General features: G+C 41.5%; 3 protein-coding genes and 4 non-coding genes across 14 annotated transcripts in view; 1 reads left to right on the top strand and 6 right to left on the bottom strand.

Annotated features, from left to right (window-relative positions):
* Positions 1-886, top strand: part of synrg (synergin, gamma) — a 35,868-nt gene extending 34,982 nt beyond the window's left edge. For all 7 annotated transcript variants that reach the window (XM_086126202.1, XM_086126203.1, XM_086126204.1 and 4 more), the window contains one exon: positions 386-886. In XM_086126202.1, the coding sequence (XP_085982328.1) occupies positions 386-517 (132 nt within the window). In that variant the 3' untranslated portion in view covers positions 518-886. The remainder of the gene's footprint in view (positions 1-385) is intronic.
* A 1,274-nt stretch (positions 887-2,160) lies between these two features.
* dusp14 (dual specificity phosphatase 14) lies at positions 2,161-6,809 on the bottom strand. Its single transcript, XM_086126211.1, has 2 exons — positions 5,815-6,809; positions 2,161-4,801 (listed from the first exon to the last, which is right to left on the bottom strand). The coding sequence occupies exon 2, from the start codon at positions 4,736-4,738 to the stop codon at positions 4,079-4,081; it is 660 nt and encodes a 219-aa protein (XP_085982337.1). The 5' UTR covers positions 4,739-4,801; positions 5,815-6,809; the 3' UTR covers positions 2,161-4,078.
* A 459-nt stretch (positions 6,810-7,268) lies between these two features.
* On the bottom strand, positions 7,269-19,242 carry tada2a (transcriptional adaptor 2A). Of its 2 annotated transcripts, XM_086126210.1 has the most exons (16): positions 18,565-19,242; positions 17,861-17,921; positions 15,343-15,449; positions 15,200-15,259; positions 14,773-14,864; positions 14,483-14,640; positions 14,040-14,128; positions 12,864-12,936; positions 12,723-12,786; positions 11,993-12,036; positions 10,082-10,192; positions 9,890-9,961; positions 9,680-9,812; positions 9,320-9,363; positions 9,101-9,180; positions 7,269-7,751 (listed from the first exon to the last, which is right to left on the bottom strand). In XM_086126210.1, the coding sequence occupies exons 4-16, from the start codon at positions 15,200-15,202 to the stop codon at positions 7,566-7,568; spliced, it is 1,149 nt and encodes a 382-aa protein (XP_085982336.1). In that variant the 5' UTR covers positions 15,203-15,259; positions 15,343-15,449; positions 17,861-17,921; positions 18,565-19,242; the 3' UTR covers positions 7,269-7,565. The 2 variants fall into 2 exon arrangements, with proteins under 2 accessions (XP_085982336.1, XP_085982335.1); XM_086126209.1 differs by lacking the exons at positions 17,861-17,921; positions 18,565-19,242 and adding an exon at positions 17,171-17,343.
* On the bottom strand, positions 18,838-19,001 carry LOC147197560 (U1 spliceosomal RNA). Its single transcript, XR_015102568.1, has one exon. It is a non-coding gene; the product is annotated as a U1 spliceosomal RNA (small nuclear RNA).
* A 662-nt stretch (positions 19,243-19,904) lies between the features above and the next one.
* Positions 19,905-20,095, bottom strand: LOC147197561 (U2 spliceosomal RNA). Its single transcript, XR_015102580.1, has one exon. It is a non-coding gene; the product is annotated as a U2 spliceosomal RNA (small nuclear RNA).
* Positions 20,096-20,653: 558 nt separating this feature from the next.
* LOC147197562 (U1 spliceosomal RNA) lies at positions 20,654-20,817 on the bottom strand. Its single transcript, XR_015102589.1, has one exon. It is a non-coding gene; the product is annotated as a U1 spliceosomal RNA (small nuclear RNA).
* Positions 20,818-21,714: 897 nt separating this feature from the next.
* LOC147197563 (U2 spliceosomal RNA) lies at positions 21,715-21,905 on the bottom strand. The gene has a single exon (XR_015102576.1). It is a non-coding gene; the product is annotated as a U2 spliceosomal RNA (small nuclear RNA).
* Positions 21,906-22,097: the final 192 nt, after the last annotated feature.

Below are 22,097 nucleotides of genomic sequence, written 5' to 3' on the forward strand. Positions count from 1 at the left end.
GGAATAATATACAATACCGCTTTATTTGTATAGTGCGTTCACAACCGCTGCAGCTGTAACAAAGCACTTTACAGAAAGTTTAAAATACTACGTCTAAGAAATCAGAATATTGATCCATATCGAAGATTCATCAGATTACTGTATAAGGCGTACTGTCGTCTTTTGAGAAAGTTGAATGCTTTTAGGTGCGCCTTGTAGTGCGGAAAATACGGTAAAGTAAAAGAAATTCAAGTCGCCCTGGCACCCCTCAGTTTTTGTGTGTGTGGCCCTCAAATAAAAAAAAGTTTGGACACCCGCGATGTAATCAATAGAACATTTTTGAACATACGTGGACGTAAGGATGGTGGCTTCCTCTTCATCTTCTTGACCCATCTGCCATCTTCAGGCGTTCAACTCGGAGACGGACAACTTCAAGCTTGTGTACGGCGGGCACCAGTATCACGCCAGCTGCGCCAACTTCTGGATCAACTGCGTGGAGCCCAAACCGCCGGGACTCATCCTGCCCGACCTGCTCTGAACGACCAACTTTCAACCTTTTCGACTTTTTCATTCATTCGTTGAGTCACATCCACTGGCGGCCATTTTACTCTCTTGACTGGATCCTGTTCAAAGCTTGAAGGTATTCATTGTCCTTTGGAATGTAACAAAATGGATGCTGACTTGAATGTAGTCTTGTTTTAAATGTCACTTTCAATGTTTTTAACTCTCCTTGGCTGGAAGACACATTTTATTTAATTTTAGTTTTGAATATGTCTCTGGATATTTAACTGGTGTACATTTTAGTTAATCGAAGGCTGGAAATTATTTTGGGGAAAATGTAATTTAATTAAGTTGTGTTTGCGTGCTATGTGAATGCGATGTAAATAAACCAGTGCAGCAGTTTGAATTCCTTGTGAACCTTTCCACGTGGCAATGTTCTCTTTTCCGAGGATGCACTTATTCAAATGGAAAGGTAGCTGTGTGCTGAAAGTAATGGTCAAAATAGAGTGAGCATCATATATATAAGCAGTGGGTCGGAAAAGTCTACGTGCCCCTTTTCAAATGCCAGTTCATGATGATGATGTGAAAAACATTCGAAACTTTTTACACCATTTATGTGAACTTTAACCTCTACATCACAATTGGAAGAAAAAAAAATCCAACAAAATCTTTTCAAGAGGCCAGGTGAAAATGTGCAAAAGTGGGCACAGCCTCACAACTGGGCATGGGACTGTTTTCAGAGTGAACCGTTCGCATTCAAACTCATGTTGAATGCAAGTCAGCACACCTACCAGCATTTAAAGTGCCACTAATTAACCCCTAAATTTTGATGTTCTAGTGGGCTTTACTTGATATTGCATTGCTTTCCAACAGAAGGATTTGTGCTAAAACGAACTGCTTTTGGGAATTGTTAATAATTCACTCCACCTTAACCAAATGGTGTTTTTTTTTCAACGCTGAGCAGATACTGTTGCATTCTCACCAAGCATACCTTTTGGGATTTTAGGCAAAAGTTCAACCCTTGTTTTGGAAACTTAAAATCTCCCTAATGTGGCAAAATATCCATCTATCCCTTTTCAACACTGCTTATCTCATTCCGTGTTGCGGGGAAAGGACGACACCCTGCACTGGTCGCCAGTCATCCGCAGGGTACATGTAGAAACGAACAACCATTCACACCCACATTCACTGAATGGTAACCGATCCCACGCTGCCTGCTCACCAGTCAGGCAAGTGTGCCAAGACACCAGCAGTGACCAGTGGGAAAATATGGTTCATATTCTGAATATGGATTAGGCTTTGAGTTAGTTAAACCTGACTCAATTTAACGTGGGCCCTCAACCCCCAAAATATATTTTTTAAAGAATTTGGGATACGCAAGAGGCTGGCAGACGTGATCAGAAATTAATGTCTTTGTCTTTTGAATCCGGGTGAGGCAGTACGTGGCCGCACACTCTCTTCCAAGTTGGACAATTGTGTAAACAATTGTTTGTTCTTGAGGCGGCTCTATGTTTAGTAACACCAGCTGCTGTGTTAATCCAAAAGCCTCATGTGCTGTGTTTCATGCTCGTGTCTTCTCAATGCAATCTTGCCCAACACACAAAACACATGGAATATAAATGGCAGTCATGTTGCATGAAAGTCTTTTTTTTTTTTCTTTTTTCCAAAGTCAAACAAATATTGGCACAGGCTCTTCTTTTTTATTTTTGGGTCATTTTTTTTTCCAAACGGAAGCTAGTAATTATTTGAACCAATGTACCAATGTTGTCATTTTTGTGCTTGGATTCTGGCTCACCAAAAGCCAACAGGAATATCATTGAACACCACATTACACAACAATAATGTGTATGAGAGAGACAGAGAGAGAGAGAATATTGTCAGGCCTGTGCTGCACAGGACTTTGTTTGTTTTACATATTGTTAATCATTTAAAAAAGTAGATTTTTACTTCGGAATAAATCTAATCATGTTTCCACAAACGCTTACTTACAGTTCACACCAGTTACAAAGAAAGAGGCGGGAAAATTCCAGTTAATGGCAATTGTGTGGTTCAGGTTGGCCACTTTACACAGGAACTCATGGCAAGACATTTATAAAATTGACATTTATGTGTTTTTAAAAATGTAATCTTAACAGTTGTTTGTTTAGGGCTCTGGGCGTGCCTGTGGTTAAAATTAGAGCTAGGCTTTAGGCCAAGGTTTCGGGTTGGAATGCAGTGTGTGAATGCAAATCGATAGCTCACAATACTTGCTGTCGGTACCAAACTGAAAGAATACCAAAGGAAAAAAACAACAGTCCAATAAAACTGTACTGCTCTTTTTGTACAACAAACCAAATACAACTAGTTTTACTCTTAGGCATTTAGGTAATTTGTGTACAGTGAACCCAATATTCTCGCAGGTTAGGGACTGAGCCCAATCCCCAAAAGCTTTACAATCGTCAATGTTAGTTTAAAACGTAGATTTACCACTGTAAGGTGCTCTTGTAAAATGCTACTGCACACACAGCACTCTTCTTTTTCTATTTTTGTTTGACAATCCACTGCCAGTTTTCTTTATTCAAAATGATTGTGGTGGTTTTTGGGGGGCACAAACGCATTCAGTGGTACCTTGATTTACATGGGACCCCAAGGATGACGGGTTCCCACCCTCCCCCAAGACAAGGTGTCATGAGTTCCAAGCAGAACATTTTATAATGAGCAGCAGTTGTGCAGATAGTCTTCATGATTTTTGTCACTCTGTTGAAAAATGTACTGTAAAAATAACCAAGACAAAGAGAACATCAAAATTACTTTTTTCTCATGAAGATCTACACGCTTAATGCTAATACACAATGCTAAATGCTTTAGGCTGGCTAATAAAATTAGCATTGAAAGTCGCAGTGTTACAACTGGTGAAGAGCAATGGCTATTTGACAACAAATGTAGAAAGACAATATAACAACAGTCATCGGCATCTATTCTTTATCTTCAACCAAATTTAATACTAGACTTGCTTTCTGAGCAACGATAGTTTCCTGTTTTAAATGCTTAAAATATGTGTGACATCTCATTAACTTGTCAAGAGAAGACAATTAGCAATTTTGGTAATTTATTGGGCTAATTTCAGTTTGCTTTGTGGAGCACAAAATCAGGTGGCGGGCTGAATCAAACTCAACCCAGGCTTTGAGTTTGACACCTGTCGTTTCAAACATGAAATCGTGATGCACAAACTGTTTAGTTTTGTCTAGTCTATTTGATATTTTTTGTAAGTACAATATCATAGTGTGAATCTTATAATAATATAAGTTTTAATAATAATAATGATGAAAAAGACCCTATATTTGTTAGTGTTTTATGGGTGCCTGGAACGGATTAATGGCATTTCCATTCATTTCAATCTGAAAAGTTGATCTGAGATGCAAACCAGGATGCATGTAAATCAAGGCACATGGAACAAATTCAACTCAGCGGGTCGGGTGTGGTTTACTGTACACTGCTGTCCAAAAAACTGCTACCGTACACGTGACATCATGACAAGCACAGTCAACACCAGGAGACCGACTGCACCCGTGGTCCATCCCCCTGTCGCCAGAATTCATTGAGGGTGGGGGCAAGGGATTCACAGTCCCCAGTAGGGTGCCAGACTGTGGCGGTCCCTCTGGTAGACGTCGGGGATGGCTCCATAGGGCGTCTGCACCATCTTGACCGAGTTCCTTCCGAAGAGCTTGCGTTCATATTCAATGAGCTGACGCCAGAATCCGCCATTGGGCCGGATGACGGGGCGACGAGCTTTGACCCAGGCGTGGGCGTCGGCCAACGATACGCGGTGGTACTTCATGAGGTAGGCCAGGCACAGCGAGGCGGAACGGCTGACACCGGCTGCGCAGTGTACCAGGACGACGCCCCGCTTGCGGCCCACGCTATGAATCTTATCGGCAACACCGTCGAAGTACAGCGAAATGGGCGAGTGCGGCGCATCGGCCAGTGGCACTTTCACGTACTCCACATGCGGCCAGTTGAAGTTGGGCAGCTCCAGCGTGGCGTTGACCACGCACGTGATGCCCTTGGACAGGAGCAAGCCACGGTTGGATGCCACGTTGCCGCGGCTCAGGAACAGGCCCGGCGTAATTTGGGCCATGCCGCCCTCGGACAATAGCCGGGGCACCGCCGCCGCCGATGGCGGGGGTGCCAAGGAGGAGCTACGATGGTGATGATCATGATGATGGTGGTGGTGGCTGCTGTGGTGGTGTGGGAAAAAGCCTTGGCTGCGGGAGCCCATGGATGAAGATGACAAGACGTAAAACAGGAGAATTCCTCAGGTCATAGTAGGGAAGCAAGACTCCTGGAAGAAAACAAAATCACATGAGTCACTACAGTGAGCTTCTATGCAAAAGCTGTTTTCTTATAAGTTCCATGAACCTGGAAATCAACATTCTCCATTAAGATGTTAGGTTGTAATCAGCCCCACAAAAAAGACCAAAATGTTTTTGTCATTGAATTTAAGACGAGGCACTCTAAAGCGGCGGCACGAGCCCAAAGCACTGGCCCACATACTGGCTCTCAGGTATGACATTAAATAAAGAAATGAATACATCCCCCACGCCCTTGACACTTCCTGCTTTCTCACTGTGACATGCGCACACTCATGACTGACAATGAGGCACTCTAAAGCAGCCACGGACAAATAATTAATTTTGTGCATCCTGAAGTCATCCTTCAATGACCAGTAGTATGTTGCTTCAAGAGATACAGTATAACTAATGCAACATTGATGCTAATTTTGGTAGCCCTATGATAGTTTGCATTATGTGTTAGTATTAAGATAACCCTCCTTTCATAAGCTGCCTGTTTGGTTAGATACAAATTGTGGAACCCTTTATTTTATCCTTTAAATTCAATTGGAATATGCAAGAAACATCTGATAACACGAACTTGAAAAATGGCAAAAATACCGAAACAGGTCTATTTTTTCCTCCATTGTCCATTTTTTTTACAGCGGTAAGTAGGTAAATAATGCATGAAAATGGGGAACATTAACAATGTCATGTATGCATTCAACACTAATTTACCAATTTGAAGCAGTCTCTTAAATTCAGTGACCTTATGCCAATTCTGTGGCATGAAATGAACACGGGCAGAAAAAAAATGTAGAGACCACTGCAACATCATCACTTTCTCTGATTTTGGGCACACATTTGATTAAGATTGACATCTTTAAAGTACTGACAACATGAGCGTTTATTTGCAGAAAATATATGTACATTTAGATACATTTACACACACACCAGCAAACTAGCGAGACGCGTTATTTATAAACAATACATGTTGGCGCTTAGACGTCAAATCGCCACTCACCAATCCGAATGAAGATGAAGGGATGACGGTTCGATCTTTAACGCAACGCCCGCTTCAGCGCACCGCGCTCGGCACCCAGCGTCCGCTCAGTCCGCCAAAGCTAAATCACGTCAAGGATAGGATTGGAAAGAGTGGGAGGCAGTGGGGAGAGGTGGTGGGAGGGGGGAGGTACACGCGAAATGCACGACACGCCAAAATGACGACAAAATCTACGTAAAGGCGCGCACAGGCGCGGTCCGCCTTCTCCTTTTGACCATGTGAGTGGGAACAACGGCGACACGCAGAGGACACGATCAGTACTACAAGTTTTTGGGGGCGTTGACTTCTCTTGTTGCTACCATCAAGAACGGACAACTTTTGTTAATTTCTACCACTGAAGCATGCTCATATATGATACACAAACTCTGTTCAAATATTGAGCATTTCTAAGTTGGCTTAGTACATAAAAACAAATATATAGCCTGCAAATGAAACTAAATCCAAATTTCAAACAGTTTAAGACCCTCGGTTGGAAAATGGACTATTTGAAACCCAAAACCTTAGTTTAAAACCCTACTTTGAAACTGAAATCCTAATCCTTCTTTGAAACCCTGTTTCGAATCCCTAAGCTTAGTTTAAAACTCAATTGGAAACCCTATCCCTATTTTAAAACTGTACTTTAAGGCAATAACCGTGCTTTGAAATCCTACCTTGAAACGCTAACCCTCGTTTGAAACCCTAATTGGAAAAAGTACTTTGAAACACGAACTGCAGTTTGAAAACCTAATTGGAAACCCTAACCCTAATTTGAAACTCTACTTCGAAACCCTTGCATTCGTTTAAACCATAATTGTAAACTGTAACCCAAATTTTAAACCGTACTTTAAATCACCAACCCTAGTTTGAAACCCCAATCCGACTTCGAAACCCTAATCCTAGGGTTTTTTTCCCTAATTTTGAATATCTTCAAAATTCCTTTGCAACAATTCCCATGGAAATTCACAGGAAACTTACTGAAAACCTCCACCGCTTTTAGAGCCACCTTCAGTAATTCATTCCATAGTATTCCTATTAATCATCATCAAAGTTTCTAATTCGCAACATTTCCAAAATTCTGCACCTTAAATTTAATGGAAATTCACTGGGAATTTTTCACCCCCTATTGAGAGGCAAACTGGGTCAATTACTGGTTTATTCCCATGAATCCACATGGAACACTTCCAATTTTGAATATTTAGGAAATTCCTTTCCTCAATGTCCCTCATGAAAATTCACAGGAAAATGTCCAGAAATTTACCGGTTTCCATCCCTGATATACCCAACTTTTAATTTAGTAAATTCCTAATGAATTAATTCCAATGTATTCCTTTTACCTACCATAAAAGTTTGCGATGTGGAACATTTCCAAAATTCCATGCCTTAAATACTTCTTGGAAATTTACTCAAAAGTTTCTAACCCTATTGAGAGCCAACCATCAATTTTGTAAATGACTGGTTTACTTCAATGTTTTCATAAATTCCCATTCAATGGAATGTTTACAATTTAAAATACTTAAAAAAAATCCCCAGTCATCCTTGGCATGAAAATTTACCGGGGCCTTTGAGACCAGTCCTGTGGTTTCAGAGCTTTTGCTATCCACAAAGAAAGTGAGTCCCAGTTGAAGTCCATCTCTTGAAAAGACACTTGGTGCACATCATAACATGTATGTTGCGATGACCGCGTAAGACCAGGTAAGGAGACAAACTGCACAGGCGCGTGCGTCGCCGTGCCGCTAAGCCTTGGTGATGCATCCTTCTTTGAGGAGAAAGTCGTAGATCTTGCGCGTCTTGTTGACGTCGATCTTGATGAGCGCTCGGGCCTGAGCTAGCCGCAGGCCGCCTTGACGCCGACACTCGTTCAGCAGGGCCTGCTTGTACTCCAAATAAGCACCGGGCACCAGGCGCACCACCTGGCACAGCTAACGCGCAAAACAATAACACGGCAGCGTCAAGTTACACAACTACCGGTACATTCAACCAACAATATCAAAGGAACATTCACATCGGCTCATGACACCTTTTACACCTTGTTTGGAATCCTTGTCCCAGATTGAAATTTGGGCTGAACGGTTTTGAAAAATAATCTAATTGCGATTCCTACACCCCTCCCTACCCGCCCTCCGACCCCAACCGAATATTGCAATTGTGATTAATATTACCTTTTCTTCAAGGTGTATTTGCATGTATTTTTTTCATAAACACAAGCAATCTACAATACCAGAGTTATTCTACTTAAATGTTTTGGTCTTATTGGTTAGGCTTAAGCTAAAACAAATGAAAATGAACCATGAATTATTATGGAAGACTGTTTCTCAACTTCAATTAGAATTGCATTTTACGCCGTCTCAAAACACAATGAATCGCATAACTGTTTTTCCGATAACTGAATGGCGATGCCGGTCCCAAAAAGCTTCACGAAGCTGGGCGTACGTAGCATAACACACTTTTGTCAACTGCGCAAGGGTAGGAGGTGAGGTGGACGCAAGCTCAGTCGGTGCTACTTAAGCTGTACCCGCAAGGTAGCAAAGAGCTTCAGCTGGCGACTAGTATCATCGCTTTCATAGCAGCGAATAAACTAGACATCTGTCAAGTACCGTTACCGTTCTCACAAATGGATGGCGAGGAAAGTCAGAGAAGCCAAGCTACTTGCTAACTAAGCTAACCTATGTCCCGGTAATCGTAAAACAGCAGAATTAAGAGCGATGTCCATTTGAATGTGTGGTAAACCCCAACCCGGGCTTCAAATCCTATTTTGAAACCCAACACTGTCTTAAAACACTAACCGTGGCTCCAAAACTTAACACTGTCTTGAAATCCTTAGTTGACACCCTCATAACACCCTCGATTGCTGTCAGGCTGCTGAATAAAAATAATAATAATAATAATAATAATTAAATGATGTGAAAAACAATTGTAAATAGCACTGTGACTTATCCATTTTGTATTTATATTGCACTTAATTGAACGGTGTTTGTTTTTTTTCTTCTTTTTTCTTTCTACCCACAATCTTGCTGCTGTAGACTGTAAATTTCCCCAGTGTGGGACAAATAAAGGATATCTTAATCTTAATAAAAGTTTAAATCCTTGCTTGAAACCCTACTTTGAAACGCTTATTTCAAACAGTCACCCTGCCTTTAACACCGCACTTTCACTTGAAACCCTATCCCTTGTCTGAAACTCTAACCATTGTATGTGACCCCCGACCTAGGCTTGAGACCCTGATTATAAATCCTAAACCTGGTTTGAAACCCAACTTTCGACTGCGTACCTCTTTCTCTCGCTCGTTGAGCTTCTCTGTACCAGGCAGCCCAGTAAGGTTGAGGGGAGGCGCGCTCCTCCTGCCTGTTGCTATGGAGAGACACACACAACACAACATGCTTGGTTGCACTTGGCTTGCAAGTCTTAAGAATCCACGTGACCGCTCCCTCTCACCAGTTATTTGTGACAATCGACACAATAGAAATCAACAACTGGAAATAATGGCTACCTGATGTTGTGATGGTTGTGACAGCCGGTGTGATGCCAGCATCTCTGCAGGCGGGGGATTAAAAGTGACACTATTAATAAACACACACACACACTCAGACATGGTAGATTGGATCGAAATCTGAGAAAAAGACTGAGATGAGAAAATCAACAAGGCTTGTTCGGAAAAATGGATGGACGGATACAAACGCGCATACATTACTCTAGAGTTGTACTAACATACGCACGCACGCACACACACACACACACACACACACACACACACACAACTATGAAAGGGACTCACATGTGAAAGACCATCACATGCATAAGGACAGACAAACGGACACACACCCACTGCCTCTCCCTGTCTGTGTCTTACATGGCGGCCTGCTTGCTGAGCCACTGCTGGCACGCTCGTCCGTCCTGGATGTACTGCAGCACGTCACACAGCATGGTCCGCTTGTGACGCTCGTCCTCACGCATTCGCTTTGCACGTTCGTATACTTTGGCACCTGAGCAACACAAAAACCCCACAGGTAACCACTAGTCGCTATGAACGGGCCCTGCCGCGGTGGGGCTGGGGACTCACTGCAGGAAGACTTGATCCCGGCCCTGCGGTACTCCTGCAGCCTGCGGATCTCCCTCCGCAGCTCAAACTCCACTAAAACAAAAAACATAGACACCCCACGAAATATAATAATAACAATACTACTACTATTAATAATAAAGTTTTGTGAGGTATATAAGAACATATGACAATGATGTGATGTTAGATACTGACATGCATGACTCTCGATAAATTTGTCGTGTTCAACAGGTCCCGTGACCCTGGCGAATCGTCTCATGATGTCATAGAGGTCCTGAACCTCCTTGGGGTAGCAATGCTCTTGGACTGTGAAAGAACAGAGTGAGAAGTACAGACACAAATGTTGTGAAGGCAACAATAATCAGCCAGAGAGATGAAACAGCATTTAAACTCATCCCTCAGTCATTTTGAGTAAATCACATCATACAATGGATGCAGTTCCCTTACTGTGAAACCTTAACCAATCTCTAAAACCTGAATTTGAAAGACTTTTCAATCTATAACCTTGACTTTAACCCTTATAGGAAAAACGTCAGATGTGCCGTTATAAAATTATAAATCAAGTCCTTCAGATACAAACTAGTGCACAGTTATGCTGCACTTGTAACATGACGTTGTCGTATTTTGGAAAAAGAGACAGTCGTCGTTTTTGAGCACTTTAGTCATTCTACTAGTGCACTGATAGGTCTTACTTGTGAGGAAAAGGAGTGCACTAGTACATAATTAAAGCTGTATGAGCATTCATTCCGTATCCTTGATATCCATCTCAAGGTCCATCTAACCAGTTTGTACTCTGTCCTCACTATTAGGACCACTTTGGCATAATAGCAGGACAACTCTATTCTACTAAAACTACATGTGACAAAAAATTAAAAAATCTACTAGTTAACATGCAGCGCTTTATTAGTAGTCAAGTCACATTTATTTAGATAGCCCTTTATCACAAACAGGCCCAAAGTGCTCCACATGCCTACAGTTGACAAATATTAGTAGTTGACTAGGAGTAGTGGTACTAGCAGCGCCAATAGAAATCTGTCTGTATTAGTCATTCCCCTCAACTATATTTAACCTCCGTATTAAGGGCCAACCTTAAGGGTTGTATAATTATTAGTTTGTTCTCCTATATTCCTGTTAAATTTCATGAAAGGTTTAGAACTGGGAAATTTCCTGAAATTTCAGCGACCTTATGCTGGGTGTGCCTAGTGTGAATACAGTGGATAAAAAAGCCTGCACACTCCTGTTCAAATGCCATTGTGACTACAAATATGTCAGGAAAAGCCTGCAAGAACACCTGAACTTTATTTGGGGGCATTTTAAATAGTGGCAGGTGTGTGCCGACTCCAATTTAACATTCATTTTAATGTGACTGGTTAATTCGGATCAATATCCTTGGTTATGAGAGGGTTATCTCAGTTGTTTATTTTGACTTCCCCTCTATGAACAATTTCATTATTTTTCAAAGGACTTCTACAGGTTCTGCGTCACACTATGGTGGAAAAACTATTCAGCACAAAAAAACAACAACATTTGAACAAGAGTGTGTATACCTTTGATAACCACTGTACATCAGCATGCACACCTGATTGCACCTGTTATTGCATGCGGAAAGCTCAAGTACGTCGGGATCTTAGTGTGTGGTGCATTGGCCACCTTGGAGCTTGTTTGTCTCAAAGCTGAGTAACACAGTGGAGGCAAGCTGTTGAGGGGGTGTTAGAGAGGAGATGTGTGTGCTAGTGTGTATGTGTGTGCCTCTCAGGCTCAGATATCAACATACCAAAACACACACACACACACACACCCACACACACGATCCCTGACAGTCTCCATGACGACAGTTCGGCAGCTCGACGGCTAGCGGGACTTGTCTTTTGTCTCCTGGGGGCTGCGAGAGATAAGGACTGATGCAATGGGGGTGGAGCTCACATGAATGAATCATAAGCGCACAACTTCAACCTCCGCCGACCAATCGCAGCGCGGACGGACACGCGTCGTGTGCCTTACGACCATCATGCGACGTCATGCGTTAACTCGTTTACCCTGCAGTGCAGCGGTTAGCTTGTAGCCATAGCAACCATGTGGGCATGTGTGTGTCAGAGGCCAACTCACCCTGGAATTTGCGCATGTTGATGAGTCCGTGATCGCGAATAATCCTGAAACACACACACACACAACCCCCCACCCCCCCAAAGATATTATTCTGTCACATTTTAGCATGTCATGAAAAAATAAACTCAATAGAACGCAGGAGCAACATGTTTGAGAGGATGCCATTAATCAAATAAAATGCACAAAAAGACATCAATTTGGTATTTTTTGAATGCTGGAAGAATTGCCTTTCAATGGGCATCAATTATACATGGACTTTCGTGATTCGCGAGACAGCCACGTGCATGACCACCGCGAATAGCAGGGTTCCATTGTATGTAGTTTGAGGTGACAGAAAAAGTATTACTGTCAGAGTCGCTGTTCTGCTTATCATGTTTGTTTTGACAAAAAGCTCCTTTTAGCTGTTTCATGGTTTCAGGTGTTTTGGGCTAATCAACCCGTGTCCTACTACTAAAGCAGAAAAGCAAGAAACAAACTTTTCCTAACGGTGAAAGTCAAAGTCCAAACGCCTAAAGCGGACGGCAGTCAGTGACTCGATCAAAAGTCAAATCTTTTAAGGTGTGGATGGGGCTTCCTGAACATTCTTGAGGGGAAAATACTGTGATCACTCCAGTTTTGTTTTTGATTTGTTATTGATGCAAGGATATTGAAAAAAAAAAAAAGACACTTAACAGGCCAAGGATGCCACCTAGTGTCAAACTGGCGTCATCACAGATTGCTGCGAACCTACTTTTTCCTGCGTTGTCGCTCCTTTAATCTTGAATGGTATATATCCACCACAGCCAGTTTGAGTGCTGAAACAAGAAAATCATATTATCGTTTCACAATGTCATGTGCGGTTGGGCCTCTTCGAGCGGCTTTCGATACCCACCACGCAGGATGTCTGAATCGTCATCCACAAAGTCAATGTCTTTCAAATCCCATTCGGCGTAGTTGTCAAACTCCTGTTTGGTCAGAGAGAGAGAGATCATGATTATTACTATTATTACTGTGAGGTGAAGGTGCAGTTGATTTGCCATCTGGGTGGATGCGCACAATGTCGGAGTGAAAGGTAAATGTCAGTATGAGTCATTGCCTTGTGTGAGTCACTCTAACTGGACTTTATTCAGATTCACGTAGCGGCATACTCTCCCATTTGCACTTAAATCAATTCACTCCGTGCTTTTCTTGCACACTTTCAAGGCGCGGTGATTCTCACAATTGCCACCATTAGAATGACTGCAGTTGTGAGTGGCGCTTTCAGACAAATTCCAAGCCGCCAGCACAAGTCAACAGCTGGTTGGTCACGGGGCCGTTACCATCGGAGCACAGCGGCAGCTCATTGAATCAAAACGTGCAACGTGATTTTTCACCTTCAAGAGCCGCTAAAGGCAGCATGGCGAGCAACTGGTTAGCTCCGGCCTTCCTGTGTGGAGTTTGCGTGTTCTCCCTGTGCCTGCTTGAGTTTTCTCCGGGTATTCCAGTTTCCTCCCACATTACCAAAAACATGCATTGGAGGTCAATAGAACACTCTAAATTGTCCTTAGGTGTGATTGAGAGTGTGAATGCTTGTTTGTCTGTGTGCCCTGCAATTGAAATTTCATCTGTGCTGTATGTTTCACATACAGTATATTTGACAATAAAGTTTAACCCAATCCAATCCAATTGGCTGGTAACCAGTTCAAGATGAACCCCAACTACTGCCCAAAGACAACTGGGATGGGCTCCAGCACACCCGTGACCCTCGTGAGGATTAAGCAGTTTCTGATAATAGATGGATGGAAGAGTTGCTAGTCCTTAGTACAAACTCCTGAGTGGGCAAGAGGAAAGATGCTTCAGTCTCTGGAGGAATCCGCGCACCGCCTGGTTTGACAGGGGACGCCATCAATTTAACGTCACTCCGCAAGAAGGTGTACACTTCATGAAGGTGACATACTTAAGTCAAAGCGAGAATCGGCACAGCCTAAAAAGTACGTAGCTGCGCGTCTTTTCTGACTTGAGCACCTGGCAGAATTTGCCCCATAATGAGCAAAACAAGTCAATTACCCGATCAAATGAAATCCCTCACCTCCATGAAGTCAGCTCTGGCCGGCATGTATCCCGCCATGTCCCTAGACAGCGCAGAGTCAAACGTGGGCCGAGGTGGATCTTCGGTCGCTGTCAGATAAAATAGGATTTTTTTTTTATGCTTTAGCGACACACGCCAAAAAAAGCAAGGGTTAGTGAAGTCCTTGAATGTATCATAAGGTCAGAGTTGGCCCAACCCAATGCAGCACGCCATTCGATTCATTCTCCTTACTAGCAGGTTCCGCTAGATGAATTTTTTTTTTTTAAGTATAAAAATTGACGATGCAACGCGAAACACTAGATGTGTTTTCCACAGTTTTTCAATTCCATGCAGTGGTAGTCACTCCCTTTCTACTACCCAGAATTACCGTGATGCCGACCGTTCACAAACATATTATATTCTATAACTTGACATAAAAAAAGCATTGATGTGGTGTCACTAACGTTTAAAAGGAATAGCGCTGTCCGCAAAGCGAGCATCTTTGGTCTTGCGCAAGCTGAGCAGCGTTGAGGAGAAGAGAGGATTGTTGATGAAATTCTTCATGTAATGACTCTCACACTCCTCCTTGCTTTTGCTGCGCATCTGGTAGGCCACGTCCTGCCTGGCAAGTACAAGCTCATCAACAAAAGTCAAAAGAAGGAAAACCAAGCATAGCGATAGTAATGGGGGGGGGGGGGGGGGGGGGAGTTGTGTTGAACTATCTTAACAAATCTGAATGAAATAATTCACTGACCAGTTGCCAAAGCCACAATCCATCACAGCCTCAAGCAGAGCCATCTCCTCCTGCGCAGTCCAGCCGGGCTCCAAAACGGGAAAGTCTGACGTCTGGATGAACAAGACGGAACATTACTGAAATTGACTTCGCGGCTGCCATGAGAAACTGGTGAGAGGTGCAACTGCATTTGTGATACATTTTGCAGGGGGTTTTTTTTCTCTCACTTGAACAAGCTGATACACTCACCCCCCATGTGTGAGTGCATTTCAGTCGTTTGCGTGTGACTGTTTCAGTTGTGTGTGAGCAAAACGAATTCAACGTGTTGATAGTTTTTCTTTAGTTTTGAGTGTTTTACTAGTGCGGCGACAGCATTTTGGTAGTGCATGTGAGTTTGCATGTGAGAGGTAACCCTGAATGATATCCCCGACGGACCCTTCAAATTTACCATGATTTCATACTTGTGATCACTCTGATGTTTCTTGTATTCGAAGCCTCGAGTGAAACACTGGGAAAAACAGAGAGAGAAGCCGTTTGAGGGATTATTCAGATTCAAAGGAGCTTCTTTACCTGGAGTGGACATATTGTCACCTGGAGGCAGAGGAGGAAAGGTGAAGGTCCGCATTCCGCACACTTGATGTAAGGCTCAGTGAGGTAAGACGAGCAGCCTCTGCAAGGCGGCTTATCAAAGGGGTCGTCTGAGGGGAACATGGACCACATAATAGGCAACTGGAGGTTAAAGTTGGCCAACATGGCCCAAGGCTGACATTGTCAATGCCTGTTTTGTTTTTTTTTCCTCCCTCCAGAATTTTCAAAATCCCTGTTTGTTGCAATACTTTAATTATTTCCTAGTGAAATTATTTAGCTAAAATTGATTATTTTAAATTTTATTTCTGTCGTTCATTAATCCATGATGAACAATTTTATAAACACAGCTAAGGCAGAAATGAAAAGATGCAACACAATCCAAATAAAGACAAAAAAACACATTGGACTTATTTGCTCTTTTGACCATTTGTTGTTTTTTGGAAATAAATGCACAATCGGACAGCTTTTGTATTTGGAATTCGGGAGTTATCAAGTCAGTAGTTTACAGCATAAAACAGAAATGTTAATTTGACTCAAACATACACCTAGTAGGTGACTAAATCGGAGTAACATAATTTTGCAGTGGGCTCATTCTTTTTAAAAAAAGGTCGAGAGGTTTACATTTACCTGTTTTATAAATCATAAATACATATATACTGCAATCAAATATGAGCATGTCTTTTTTGTATACTTGATGCATTAATTTAGCCGTTTCCCCCACTTAAATTGGTAAATTTAAATACAGTATCGTGTATGTTGATTCAGTCACTAAATAATGTGTTAATGGAGTTATTGTCAACAAAGGTAGCAACGACATTTTTACACGTATTTTGTACATATCAAATCATTGGTTATACTCCGTAAATACTTAAAAAAACAATTAGCATGATTGTTTTCTTAAAGTACTGTATTTGTTGCAGTAACTTAGCTGTTCAGTAAACAATTTAATTTTACTTTTCATTTGTGTATCGAATAAAATAATGTGCTAATGGAGTTACTGTAAATAATAAAACAAAATAAAATCTTAGTAGGAAAGATTTATTTTACAAATACCTTTAATATTTCTTATTTTATTAAAAAATAAATTGCTACATTACTACTAAAGAATTACAAACAATAGCTATAATATTTTTCTTTCATTTGTGATTGATTTATCTAGTTTTTAAAAAGTCCAACACACATTTACAGTCAGCTTGGTATAGGTTTCAGATCCCAAAATAAATGAGAATCTAAATCTAAATGTAATAAAAAAATTGGTTAATGAAGATAAACATTGGTTCAGTATATTTATTTGACAGACACTCTAACTTTCACTATTATTTTTTAACCTCATCCATGAATGATCCAGCCCGTGTGTCCGTTCAAAAAACTCAAAGGCCACAATTTCAATAAAAAATAAAAATTAAAATAACATGATTGCTAAAAAGGACGCTTTTCAGTCATCCGAATCATGGACTCCTATTTGTTGAATGTCTTTTTTTCACCCCCAACTCTGACGAGACAACTATATTAGACAGTATTAGGCGAACAAACTGTAGATATTTGCAGATCTCCGAAGACAATGAAAGGGCTTTTCATGCAGGTAACTAGCGAGCAGTGCTAATGCAACCTAGCGAAGCAGCCTTAAATTCCGCTGAATAATTTCGAAAAATTATCAATTAAACAATAAGTTAAGTAGACAAAATTGGGTTTTAGCTACGGATTTGCCACTAAAACATAAATTCGAACAAATGTTGTGGTTTATCGCCGTACGATATTGTTAGCGTAACAATGCTACCTCGGTTGTTATACAATATAACGACCGCACAACTGGGATGACAATTTAACTTACTCCCGAAAGAAGAGAGGTGGTCCATGTGTCTTCACTTAGAATTGTAGTTGGGGTGGGGGGAAACGGCCCAAAAAGTGATACAAGCAAAGGGGAATGATTCTAGATAAAAGTAACGTTAAGGGGTGATCGCTTTTTCTCAACTCAACACATGGCCTTGTTGGGGGTTTCCTCAGTCCAAATTAGTCGAGCACAGATGGCACGAAGGGGCCGAGAAGGCGGGAAGGGTGTCATTTGTACTTTGACCACTAGATGGTGGTGTTGCACATTTTTTTCGTTTGAGAGTGAATGGTGACAGGGACCGTGATCGGAAACCTCAAACGTCGATGTCTTTTTTTTTATCACAAGATGTCACCACAGAGCCACTAAAGAAGACAATAGCTGAGGTTTAGGCTTTGTTCGTGTCTATTAATATAATACTATATGTGCATGAATAATATACAATTAAAATGTGTCCGAAGACGTCACCAATCATGAAGATTATTTTATTTTAGCAAGTCCAGCTTCAAACAATATTGTCATTAGCCCGTTATCTTGAGTTACTGAAGCATACACAGTGAGCCTACTTAATCAGATATCTATTTTTAAACAGCATTATTTCAATTCGAAACAAGGTGCAAAATGCAGTGCAGAGGCTTCACAAAAATACATAAAACATACAGACAATCAAAGAATAACTCCAAGGATACATACAAAGTCCTATGGGCAACTCAAGTCCAGAATTTCACAAGTCCAGATAGATCCTGGAAAGAATCTGCAAAAAAAATTCCCATCATGCATCATTTATTTTCCCCAGGTTTGACCGGGAGCTTGAAAGGGGGTCATTGGAACTCGAATCAGGTCGCAGGATGGATGTCATATGATTTGAAACAAGCTTCAAAGCACTGTGACATAAAAGCTGCCGCAACCCCTGCCACTGCTGCAAAATGTGCTGGCTTTTCCTGCCCTAAATGGCAAAAAGGACCACAACACCACAGCCATGAAGACAATTCAGCACATGAAGAATGCCTAGGGCAAGCTATTCAAATCAATATTTATTCAATGATAAAAGATGATTGCATACTTCATTATGACACATTGTTGTGTAGATCATTATAAATGTATTACTTTATTTGTAAAATGGATAATTCTATCTTTGGGCAGTAGGCGGGGGACAACCTGAACTGGTTCCCAGCCAATCACAGGGCACACAGAGATGAACAACGATCCACGCTCACACTCACACCTAGGGACAATTTCGAGTATTCAATCAACCTACCCGCCATGTTTTTGGAACGTAGGGAAAACCCATGCAGGCACAGGGGGAACATGCAAACTCCACACAGGAAGGCCGGAGTCTGGAATCAAACCTGCAACCTATGCACTGTGAGGTGGATGAGCTGACCAGTGCAACTTACCACAAAGGCAAAACTGTGATGTCTTCCAGCCTAAAAAATGAAACAGAGCATTCATTGAGTACCGTGTGTGAGTCATGTGACCCACAAAGGCCCAATTGGAGAGCAGCAATTTATGCTTTTTCGCACTTAGACAAATTAGTTTTCTGCACCTGCCATTTGCTGTGACAAAAGTCACCACGAGAAAGAAAATAGCCATGTGGAAACTTTATTAAATTTATTAATGACAACAAACCTCACATGCTGCAGGTCAAAAATTGATTTAACATAGTAAATCAGGGGAGAGCGCGAACGCAGTCCCCCACTACCAGAAATTATGCAGTCGAGATTCCCACATTTGGGGAATTCGCAGGGGTCAGCACAGCCGGAGTGCAATGGCTGAGCCTCACCCTGGGTGAACCACCTTCTTGATCATGGTATCTCCCCTGCCAGGTAAGTATGAGTTATACAAGTCACCAGCCCAAAGTCTTCAGCGCACACACCATCTTCAGTCACGGGATCCTCTACCACACGCGTCAGAACACACATAAATTCACTCACACTCACTGGCTGAGGCAACTGAGGCAATGAACTAACCCATTATAAGTGAGGTCAAAAGAATTTGCAAAAACAATCCCATCATTCATTGCTTCTTTTCTCCCAAGAATGCAAAGCCAGAATCATCCCTCCCCCACGCCATGAGCTCGCTCACTCACTTCCTGTTTCTGAGTGTGGTCAGGAACAGAATTTAATGCTGCTGCCATCTCGTGGTGTACGTAACACCAAACAATCTTTAGCAACACTTCTTCAAGCACCAATATTTATTAGAACAGTATGGAAAATCTACATTTGAAACCATTATTTATATGACCACCAAAGATTGTAAATATTCAGCTTTATCCATTTTTACTTCATTCTTTGTTTAGTCGAGGGGAAGGAACAAGACGAGGTATCTTTTTTTTAAATTCTGGGGGGGGGGGTTTAAAAGCATGACTTTGTATCCCTTACAATCCTTATAATTATTAAAATGTAGAAAGATGAGACTTATGTTAAATTTCTTATATTGTGAGGGCAAAAAAGTAAAACAAAAAAAATAAGAGATGCAACATCCTTGGAATAGATTCTACCCCGCTGATTACCATTAAAATTTTACAAAGTTAATTTTTTAAACCATGTAATTATTTGCATCTACAACACTAAGTATGAAGACACATTATCTTGCTGTACTTTCCCTAAACCACAAGACAATTGTGGACTTCAAACCTGGAGATAAACAGAGTGAATTTTTTGACAGACACTTGAGATTATGATAATAACACATCTGATTGCAAGTATCACTGTTAAAATTTGCTTTTGACCATCAGAGGGAGTGCACCGTTCCTGGAGGTACTGCAATACCAGGTCGATGCGTGGAGTGGACGGAGCAAGCCCCTATTCCATCTCCCAGTTCCAAAAATCAATTTAATATATGGTCCCCGGATAGGGGACGTATCAGATATTAAACTGATAAGAACAGATACTACACTTGATCTTAGCCAAAAGGCCGAGAAGCGATAACTCTGAACTGCCTCAAGGGACAATCTCCTTACTCACAGTGTTAGCTACAGTCATGGTGATAAGAGTCAAATAACCAAAAACAAAATCCATTTACACGCCAAACAACAACTACAAACAGTTAAGTGATAATGAGGCCAGCTGTGTGGTTTGCTAGCCTGCAAATGAAACTAAAGTGAAGCAACTGCTGGGTATTGTGGGTCATGTGACCCAAGAATGTCCAATAGGAAAGCAGCAATGCAACGTACCCCATTTTCTGCTCCCACAATGTTCTTAGGTGGACAAATAACCCAATGAGGGATTTCCAGTGATAGAACACAAATGTGGCTGTTGTTTTAATTTTGTGGTGAAAAGCCATTTGATCAACATTTGACAGAAAGACTGAAGCTCATGCGGCACTCGTCAACCCACTCACTACGTCCTGCTAGCTGATATTAGCACCAGTGCCATTTTAATTACTCCACAGCCTTTGTGTGATTTTGCGTGAACCTTATTTGTTGAGAAACTTATTCACAACAAACAAGATTATAAAGAAGCTATTTTCCATTGACCAATGAATCAGGGGAGAGCGCGGACGCAGTCCCCCACTACCAGAAATTATGCAGTCGAGATTCCCACATTTGGGGAATTCGCAGGGGTCAGCACAGCCGGAGTGCAATGGCTGAGCCTCACCCTGGGTGAACCACCTTCTTGATCATGGTATCTCCCCTGCCAGGTAAGTATGAGTTGTACAAGTCACCAGCCCAAGGTCTTCAGCGCACACACCATCTTCAGTCACGGGATCCTCTACCACACGCGTCAGAACGCACATAAACTCACTCACACTCACTGGATGAGGCAACATCCTTAGTACCTTTGGATTGTGTCATGAACTAACCCATTATAAGTGAGGTCAAAAGAATTTGCAAAAACAATCCCATCATTCATTGCTTCTTTTCTCCCAAGAACGCAAAGCCAGAACCGTCCCTCCCCCCACCATGCCTTGAGAGCACTCACTTTGTGTTTCTTTGTGTGGTCGGGAACAGAATTTAATGCTGCTGCCATCTCGCGGTGTTTGTAACACCAAACAATCTTTCGCAGCACTTGAGTTAAATACATTTTAGATGAGTCAACTACTAATATTTATTAGCACAGTATTAAAAAAATCTACATTTGGAAATATACGTTTGAATCCTTATCCCTTTATGCTGAGCTCTTTGATTGTTTTTATCTTGAAGGCAAAAAAAGAAAAAAATAATCTAGAAAATTTGAGAGACTTGCAAAATTTCAAAAAAATCCGGGAAAAAGGACTAGCATTAAGGTTTATTGAGAATCATGTTAATCTCACAAGAGTTACTGCTTCAAAAAAATTAGTTAATGGGAGATGCAACTTTCTTGGAATAGGTTCTACCCCACTGAAAAAGATTAACATTCACATTTCAGAAAGTTAATTTTTCAAAGATGGATTTATATCAATCTACAATAATGGAACATATTTTCAAGCTTTACTTTTGAAGTATATAAACACACAAAGCTTTCATATCAATCTTCAAGATATTATACTTCCAACTGATGATTACAAGCATGGAATGACAGCATTTTGTTTTTGGTAAACTAAGTAGTATTGCTTTTGACCATGAGAGGGGGTGCACCGTTCCTGGAGGTACTGCAATACCAGGTCGATGCGTGGAGTGGACGGAGCAAGCCCCTATTCCATCTCCCAGTTCCAAAAATCAATTTAATATATGGTCCCCGGATAGGGGACGTATCAGATATTAAACTGATAAGAACAGATACTACACTTGATCTTAGCCAAAAGGCCGAGAAGCGATAACTCTGAACTGCCTCAAGGGACAATCTCCTTACTCACAGTGTTAGCTACAGTCATGGTGATAAGAGTCAAATAACCAAAAACAAAATCCATTTACACGCCAAACAACAACTACAAACAGTTAAGTGATAATGAGGCCAGCTGTGTGGTTTGCTAGCCTGCAAATGAAACTAAAGTGAAGCAACTGCTGGGT

This window comes from Hippocampus guttulatus, chromosome 12 (assembly GCF_054856545.1).
Source record: "Hippocampus guttulatus isolate MCC_2025c chromosome 12, RoL_Hgut_1.0, whole genome shotgun sequence".
In the NCBI taxonomy this organism is placed as follows: Eukaryota; Metazoa; Chordata; class Actinopteri; order Syngnathiformes; family Syngnathidae; genus Hippocampus; species Hippocampus guttulatus.

Bases quoted from the DNA above. Each gene is read 5' to 3' on its own strand.
- dusp14 (XM_086126211.1), bottom strand. From the start codon at position 4,738: ATGGGCTCCCGCAGCCAAGGCTTTTTCCCACACCACCACAGCAGCCAC.
- tada2a (XM_086126209.1), bottom strand. From the start codon at position 17,195: ATGGACCACCTCTCTTCTTTCGGGA. The intron at 10,193-11,992 runs GTGAGTTGGCCT...GTTCTTTCACAG, and splicing joins CAACATGCGCAAATTCCAGG to TCCAAGAGCATTGCTACCCC. The intron at 9,813-9,889 runs GTGAGTCCCCAG...TGTGTTGCTCAG, and splicing joins CGGGATCAAGTCTTCCTGCA to GTGCCAAAGTATACGAACGT.